We start from the raw sequence: 8,562 nt of genomic DNA on the forward strand, positions 1-8,562 counted from the left end.
GAGATCCGGTGCAGGTTTAGGAAACCTTTTCAGATTGGTTTCATGGATCAGCTCAAGAGTCTGCCCTGGGATTCTCCTGACATTTGTCCCCAGCCCCGCTCTGTAAAGCTGAAACATCATTCCCCATCAGCCTTGAAAATAGCAGCCCGCCTGTGCATCGGGAGAGACAGTCGCTGGTCCCCTCTGTCCTCACCCTGACAACAACCATGCACGCGGCACCTGACAGCCTCCTCACCCTGAGGACAGCAGCCAGAAGCGGTGAGGAAGGAAGCTGGTCTGCCAAGTGGTCTCAGGATGATTTTGTCTCTCTCAATAGCGTTTTCCACTGTTGTACTTCATTTTATTTATTTTTGCTTCCTTTCTTTTTATCAAAGAGGGGCGCCTGGGTGGCTCAGTCAGTTAAGTGTCCGACTTCGGCTCAGGTCATGATCTCGCAGCTCGTGAGTTCGAGCCCCGCATCGGGCTCTGTGCTGACAGTGTGGAGCCTGGAGCCTGTTCCTGATTCTGTGTCTCCCTCTTTCTTTCTCCCCTTACCCCACTCATGGTCTGTCTCTCTCTCTCAAAAAATAAATAAATAAATAAATAAATAAATAAATAATAAATAAAATAAACATAAAAAAAAGCAAAGTTAAGTAGGTAGAGATTTGTCTATTTTGTAAATATTTTTAAAAATAAGATTTTGATTTATTAACCAGAGCTACTGTTTTCCTAGGCTCAACCTCATAAATTTATTATTTTGCCCATATTATTATCACTTTTTTAAACGTCCTCTGGTTTACTCTGTCCTTTTTTTCCTGACTTTTTGTTTGTGTGTGTAAATTTTGATCTACTTGTTTTTTTAAAAAATGTGTATTTACTTATTTTGGAGTGGGGGAGGGACAGAGAAAGAAAATCTCAAGCAGGCTCTGTGATGTCAGCCAAGAGCCTGACATGGGGCTCGAACTCACGAACTGTGAGATCATGACCTGAGCCGAGATCAACAATCAGACCTTTAACTGACTGAGCCATCCAGGTGCCCCCATTGTTCCTTTTTCACTGATGTAAGTATTTAAGGATACTCTCCTCTGATCTTCTGTATCCTTACTTTTTGTTGTCCGTTTGAACCATCTTGCAGTGATGGTGTGTTAAATTCTCCTGTGGGTGACCTTCAATCTACGTCTCCCTGCATATCCTGTAGATCCTGATTTTTTTTTAATTGAAGTACAGTTGATATATGATATTATATTAGTTTCAGGTGCACAACATAGTGAATCACCGATTCGATACATCATGCGATACTCACCACAGTAAGTGTCGTCACAGTCTGTTGCCATACAACGTTATTAAAATATTATTGACGGGGCACCTGGGTGGCTCAGTCGGTTGGGCATCTGGCTTCGGCTCAGGTCATGATCTCACAATTGGTGGGTTCAAGACCCGCATGGGGCTCTCTCTCAGAGCCTGGGGCCTGCTTCCGATTCTGTGTCTCCCGCTCTCTCTCTGCCCCTCCCCTGCTCACACTCTCTCTCTGTCTCTCCAAAATAAATAACAATGTTTTTTTAAAAATTTAAAAAAAGTATTGACTGTATTTCCTATGCTATACTATTCATCTCCGTGACTTATTTACTTTATGACTAGAACTTTTTACCTCTTATTCGTGTTTTGCACATCCTCCACTGCCCTCCCCTCTGGCAACACCAGTTTGTCCTCTGTATTTATGAGTCTGTTTCTGTTTTTTGCTGGTCTGTTTCGCTGTAGTAACTTCTTTATAAAGGAACATGCTGTATGTATTATGTGGTGTTTATACACTTAAAATGCATATCTTAAAAAAATAAAAAATGAAAATAAAAAATAAATTAAAAATTTTTTAAAATTTTAAAAAGGGGCACCTGGGTGGCTCAGTCGGTTCCGACTTTGGCTCAGGTCATGATCTCATGGTTTGTGGGTTTGAGCCCTGCATCGGGCTCTGTGCTGACAGCTCAGGGCCTGGAGCCTGCTTCAGATTCTGTGTCTCCCTCCCTCTCTCTCTCTGGTCCTCCCCTGTTTGTGGGCTCTCTCTCTCTCTCTCTCTCAAATAAAGAAATAAATAAACATTTAAAAAACTGTATATCTTTACTGTGAATTGTGGTTATTAACATTAAAAATGTCCTTCTGACAACTTGAGCCACAAAACAAAATACAACCCAAAATCATAATGTCTGCAAGTCTACACTGATATAAATGGATAGTTAAGTAAAAAAAAAAAAAAAAAAAAAAAAAAGCAAAAAACTAAGGAGAATAGACAAATCTTTCATACAGATTAATTCCAAAGAATGTCTTGAGCCTCCTCTCCCTCAAGGAGTATCGTAAGTGTGGGGTATGCAGAGTGACTTTCTCCCTGAGAGAATAACATGGAAAGAGAGGAAAAAGAATAACTTTACAGCATAGAAGCCTGACGAACCTGACAGCCTAATCATCAGGTCAGCATCACCAGCGCTAAGTCAAGTGATGAGAAGGGCACTTTGCCTTGGTGGTCTTCCTCCGAAAAACCATAACCCCTGTCTAATCATGAGAAGAACAATCAGACACACCCAACAGCCTAACCAGTGCCCCTCTAAACTGTCAAGGTCATCAAAACATGGAAGGTCTGAGAAACTGTCACAACCAAGAGGACCCTAAAGACCCTCAACAGCTAAATGTAACATGATATTCTGGGTGGGATTCTGGCAGGAAAAAAAGAACATAAGGCAATAAGAATAAAGTATGGACTTTAGTTTGCAATAATGTATAGATATTGCTTCATTAATTGTGGCACCTGTACCATAGAAATGCTCTACTCGGGACTTTTTTCTGGTATTTTCACACTTACCGGAGACATCTTCTTGGAATGATTTTAGTTCGGTCCTAAGTTCTCCATTCCTCTCGTCTTCTTTACAGATATTTCTGGACCTCGCTTTTCTCACGGAAAGGGGTAGAAGCAAGAATTCAAGAGACGTCTCCTTGAAAATCAAGAGTCTTTTCAGTAAAGGTAATTTGAAGGTTTTGCTGTTCCCTGACTTCTGACTACATTGATGTCAGGGGGTTTATGTGGTTTTATTCTTCTTCTTGTTGAATTCTATAGTTACGGAAGAATGGATTTGGAGATTTAAATTTACAAGGACACCAGCTGCCCTGGAAATCTGGTGAATTTTTTTTCCCAGTTATAGTGAGATGTCAGTGTCCACTGACAGATGTGTGGATGAAGAAAATATGGTATATTCAGTGGAATATTATTCAGCCATATAAAAAAAAGGAGTTCCTGGATTTTTGACAACATGGATGGACCTTGAAGGCATTAGGCTAAATGAAATCAGTCAGACAGAGAAAAGCAAATACTGTATGATTTCACTTATGGAGAATCTAAAAATATCAGCTCATAGAAACAGAGTAAAATGGTGATAGCCAGGGGCTGGGAGAGGGGAGGAAATTACCTGGTCAAAGGGTACAAACTTTCAGTTATAAGACCAACACATTCTGAGGAGCTAACGTGGAGCTTGGTGAATATAGTTAATAATGTAGTATTATATCCTTGAAAGTCACTATGAGAGAAGAGTATTAATGTCCTCATCATAAAAATAACAAAATGGTAATTATATGAGGTGAAGGATTTGTTAACTACCCTTATCATGGTAAACATTTTGGAATATATACATGAATCAAATAATCACACGTACCCTTCAAATCATACCATATGTAAGTTTTATCACAATAAAGCTGGGAAAAAAGTCAATTGAAGAGGTAAATATTGGTATCTTCACCATGTGGCATCTTCCCACAGATCAGTGAGTATTCAATCCTTTTTTTATGTACCTCGTGAACACTTGTATAGGTTTCTTTTTTAAAGTTCCTCCCGCCTCTTGTTACATTTATTTAAAGGAATGATATAGGGATGCCTTGTGGCTCAGGTGGTTGAGCATCCAACTTCGGCTCAGGTCGTGATCTCGCAGTTTGTGGGTTTGAGACCCGCACTGGTCTCTGTGCTGACAGCTCAGAGCCTGGAGCCTGATTTAGATTCATATTCTGTCTCCTTCTCTCTGCCCCTCCCCCACTTGCACTCAGTCTCTTTCTCTCTCTCTCTCTCAAAAATAAACATTAAAATTTTTTTAATAAAAATAGATAAAGGAATGGTATAATTTTGTTGATAGTGTAAGTGCAATTTTAAATTTTTTATTCTGATTACTGCTTGTTTATATTAAAAATAGGATTTATCATTTACTAACTGTGTGACTTTGGGTGGTTACCAAACCTCTCATGGCTTCAATCTTTTAACAAAATTAAAGATGTGTGATAATACCCATTTGAGAGGGTTCTTCTGAGACACAAATAAGACAGTACATATAACACAGTTAGTATAGGGTCTGGAACAGAGAAATAGTACATAAAGTAATCCTCGTGGGGTGCCTGGGTGGCTCAGTCGGTTAAGCGTCTGACTCTTGGTTTTGGCTCAGGTCATGATCTCACAGTTCGTGGGTTTGAGCCCTGTGTTGAGTTCTGTGCTGTCAGCACAGAGGCTGTTTGGGACTCTTTGTGTCCCTCTTTCTCTGCCCCTCCCCTGCTCATGCTCTCTTTCTCTCAAAATAAGTAAATAAAAACGTTTTTAAAATGTAATAAAAAAATAAAGTAATCTTTGTGCCAGTGCTGCATTTTGCACTTGTCAGGCCAGAAGTTTGGGCACGGCTCTTGCCTACTGTCCAAGGTGTCCTGGGATCACGGCTTCAGTGCAGTGCAGCCGGTCCCCTGGAGAACGAGAGGGAGCCCTGGTTTGCATGCTTCTGGAAAGGGCAAAGGACACTGCGCTCCCTGTTCTCTCACCCTGAGTCTCTGCCCCCCACTTCCACTCGCAGCAGGAACTCAACACAAAAAGAGTTGTCTCAGGTCCAGAATGGCTAAACTGTACTTCTGAATAATTATATCCAACCCCCTCAAATTTAATAGACAAATGAAGCTCAGGGAGGGAAAGACATTTGTCCGAGGTCATCCAGCAAGTGGGGAGGCTGGACTGGGACTAGAACAAAGGTCCTCTGATTCCTAAGCCTGTGCACTTTCAACTCCACCCCGAATTCTCCTCTTTCTGTGAGAGCCTCCTTGTTCAAGGGCAGTGGAGCAGGTGGGTCAACAGCAGAGCCATGAGGTCATTCAAGTTTGCCTAACACACACCATCCACGATCTGCACTACTCGAGTCTGCCTGCCCCCATCTTGTGTGTCTCCGGAGGACACTGTTCACCGTCCACACTAAAGGATCAAGGACTTAGTGCATCTTGTCTCCTCATTCACATCTTAAAATAGAAAGCTGGGGGAGGGTATGGCTTAACCCAGAGGAATTATGGGTTAATGGAGGCATCTCAGGCACGGACAGGTGAGCAAGAGGGGATTTCCAGTGTCTCTCTTGAGAAGATCCCTGGGGAACAAGAAAGGAAAGGAGGGAGGGCCACTGGAGCTGGCTGGTCACACTGGCGGGCTGGCAGTAGCGGGGTCAGGATGTGGGGTCGATTGGAAAGAAACTGCCTGCTGTCTGTGCAACCTTTTGTTTTTTATTCCCTGGCCTTAGGCGAAAGGCAGCATCCCCTAAAGAAATGGAGACTCCAGTTGTGGGGTCAGTTAGTGGAGTTCTCATATTAAGCCCTAGGAATGGGCCTCTTCCACCCCTGCTCTCCTTCACATCCCGCTGAGGGGAGGGACACTCAGCCCCTCACCCATCTCCCTGGGGCTTCCAGGAGCACAAAAATCATGGGAGCCAGAAGCAAATGGAGCAGAAAGTGGTCTTTTATTGCAAAGTCAACGAGAGAAGCAGCCAAGTCCGGTCTTGGGCATCCTGAGTGAGAGCGAGAATGCGCTGGCCGGAGAGGGTGGTGCGACAGGGCCAGGGCCAGCAGCCCTGGGGACTTCACAGGGGCAGCAAGGACACGCCCCACCTGGCCGGGAGAGAAGAGGACCAGAGAAGTGATTCGGCAGGTCAAAGCACTCAGAGGCAGTGGAGGGCAGGATCACGTCCACGTGACGGCCCTCTCAGGTCGTCAGTTACAGGCTCAAAGAGCCTCAGTCCCTCCATCCCCTCTCCACAGCCTCCCTCTCACCCACCCAGGCTCATTCCCATTGCTCAGCCTTCTCTGTGCCCTCGGGGTCTCCTCCTGCTCCACCAGGTTCTCACCTCACTGGGGATCCAAGCAGGCCAGCCCACAAGGGCCCTGACAGCACTTCTTGGCCCCGGGGCACTCGGTATCCCTCAAACAGCGGTTAGGGGGGTTCATCATGGCGCACCGCATCAGAATGTTGGGGCAGGAGCCAGGCTTAGTGGACACTGGAACTTTGAGCAGATCTTTGGTTTTGACTGGATCTTGACCTCTAACCGGATCTTGTCCTTTGACCAGAACATGACCTTTGTCTGTGCCTTGCCCTTTAGGAGGAACGGTTGAAAGAAGAAATGTAGCCACATTTAGACCCAGTGCACCTGCTTCACTATCTAGTCTTTCCTCTTCGTCCAACCGCTGCTCTCTGCCGTGTTTCCCAAACCATGGCCGGAGATGGGGCAGGGTCATCTGGGCTAGCTGGGGTCTGTGCCCTAGGAAAGCTGTGCTCTGGGCTTTGGGGAGAGGGTCTACAGGACCACGGTTCCCTTGGGTATCCATTTCTCCCCCCGCCCTCCATGACAAGTCCTCTCAGGAGGAGAGGCCAGACAGGGGTGACTTCCAGAGGTGAGAAGGACACATTGTCATCTCTGAGGCAACTTGGGGGGTGGGGAAAGAGCCCTGAAACATACACCAGGAGCCCTGAGCTCCCTCCTGGCTCTGGAGGTTGTCTGGACAATCAATGTCCTCCTTGGTAAAATGGGGGTCTTCAAACTACAGGATTTCTGAGGTCTTGTTGGTGTGCAATCTCCTTTTAGAGGCTGATTACTCAGGTGCTTTCTGGGGGCAGACAGGCAAACCCCACACCCAGACCCAGACTCCTGGGGTTCCCCACTTCATTGCACATTCTGCCCAGCTATCAACCCCTGAGGCCAACGCCACATGGCCACGCTTTGTCCGGCAATGGTCCTGATAGCTCAGTCTTAGCATGGAAAGCACATGATTCTACTGGACAACTTCTGCTCTCTCTGGATACAGCGGAAGCAGCCACAGACCAAAGCATTCGATCCAGCCTGCCTGCTGCCCCAGAGTGCTCCCTGCCAGGGCCCAATCCAGCCTCACCCAGGCCATTTGTCTACTCACCTGTGACAGCCGCCTGTGCTGCCAGAGTCCCAAGGATAAGGAACACCGCCAGGACCAAGAAGCTGCTGGGCCTCATGATGTCAGGAAGATGCGTGTGGCCAAGAGCTGAGGCCACCCCGTTTTATGCTGTCCAGCGTGGCCTGGAGCCAGGGGGCGGGCCTGTGCTTGTCTCTGGCACAAGACCTACATTTTCTTAATTCTACCAGGAAGTATCCACCCCTATCCTGGGAGGGGCCGTGGGACTTTCCCCAAGGATTGTTCACAGAAGAGAAATGGCAGATACCATGTCACATCAGCCTGGGAGCTGTCCCCCTTTCTCACAGAGAAGCAGGGCTGGCTGGCAGGTCCAGTGTTCTGAGTTCCCCCATTACTCCTGTTCCTGCGGGCCCCACCCAGATCCATCCTAACTGTTCACCCCTCCCAGCATCAAGGCTTTTCTTTCATGCCTTCCTGGCCCTGAGAAAAACTGTTGAAGGGAAATTTGCTTTGAAAGTCTAATGACAAATCACCTCACTTTGCTATTTCAATGGGTAGTCTCTGAGATGCACCACGAAAGTAATAGGGAAGGCGGGATTCTAGATCTCACAGAGCGACTCTAATCAAACTAATGCTGGGTGAAAAATTCAAGTCTCACAAGAACATATTTTGTTCTTAGACACGCTTGTGTCTAAGGCTCAAAACGAAGGCAAACTAATAGATTGTCTAGGCGCACTTAGATATGTGGTAAAACTCATTTACTCGGGGGGTAGATGAAAATGAGGAAGCCATATACACACAAAATCTAGGATCGTGGTTAACTCTGGAAGTGAGGGAAGAGACGTTCTGGATGGGTGAAAAGTACTCAGGTTGGTTTAAGTTTTTGGTTTCTGATAATGTGCTAGTACTTGGGTTGATTGGTGATTTCCCTTGGGGTGTGTGAGTGTGTGGGGGTGGGTGGATGGGTGCACGCACGTGTGCGTGTGTGTGTGCGCGCGCGCGCACGCGTTTCCAAGGCTACGGGGTAAAATCATTTACGAATTATCTTCACCTTCCATAAACCCACACCTGTTGCTCTCTCAAGTGGTTTCCAGTCTTTTACTATCACGAAATACACATGTGACTTTTTGCATTAACTTGCAAGCTTGCTTCCCAGAAGCAGATTTGCTAGTACAAAGATTAAATGCATTTGAATTTTTTTCCTGGCATAGTGCAGTACGGTTAACAAATGGATTTTATATTTATTTAATGTGTACAATATGATGTTTTCACGTGTGTGTACACTGTGAAGCGATTACCACAACCAGGCTCATGAACACATCCATCGACTCCTAGAGTTACCATTTTTTAAGTGCTTTTGAGATTTTTACAATCTTGTCT

At 45.6% G+C, this 8,562-nt stretch overlaps 1 protein-coding gene across 1 annotated transcript; it reads right to left on the reverse strand.

The window, feature by feature from the left end:
* Positions 1 to 5,749: 5,749 nt before the first annotated feature.
* Positions 5,750 to 7,292, reverse strand: PI3 (peptidase inhibitor 3). Its single transcript, XM_042930119.1, has 3 exons — positions 7,207 to 7,292; positions 6,147 to 6,392; positions 5,750 to 5,910 (listed from the first exon to the last, which is right to left on the reverse strand). Exons 1-2 carry the CDS (start codon positions 7,280 to 7,282, stop codon positions 6,148 to 6,150), a joined length of 321 nt encoding a protein of 106 aa, XP_042786053.1. The 5' UTR covers positions 7,283 to 7,292; the 3' UTR covers positions 5,750 to 5,910; position 6,147.
* Between the last annotated feature and the right edge of the window lie 1,270 nt (positions 7,293 to 8,562).

Source organism: Panthera leo, chromosome A3 (genome assembly GCF_018350215.1).
Source record: "Panthera leo isolate Ple1 chromosome A3, P.leo_Ple1_pat1.1, whole genome shotgun sequence".
Taxonomy (NCBI): Eukaryota; Metazoa; Chordata; class Mammalia; order Carnivora; family Felidae; genus Panthera; species Panthera leo.

What these genes read in the sequence shown, in the direction of transcription:
- PI3 (XM_042930119.1), bottom strand. Translation starts at nt 7,282, where the DNA reads ATGAGGCCCAGCAGCTTCTTGGTCCTGGCGGTGTTCCTTATCCTTGGG. An exon ending in AGCACAGGCGGCTGTCACAG is followed by an intron (nt 6,393 to 7,206) that starts GTGAGTAGACAA and finishes TTCCTCCTAAAG; the next exon opens with GGCAAGGCACAGACAAAGGT.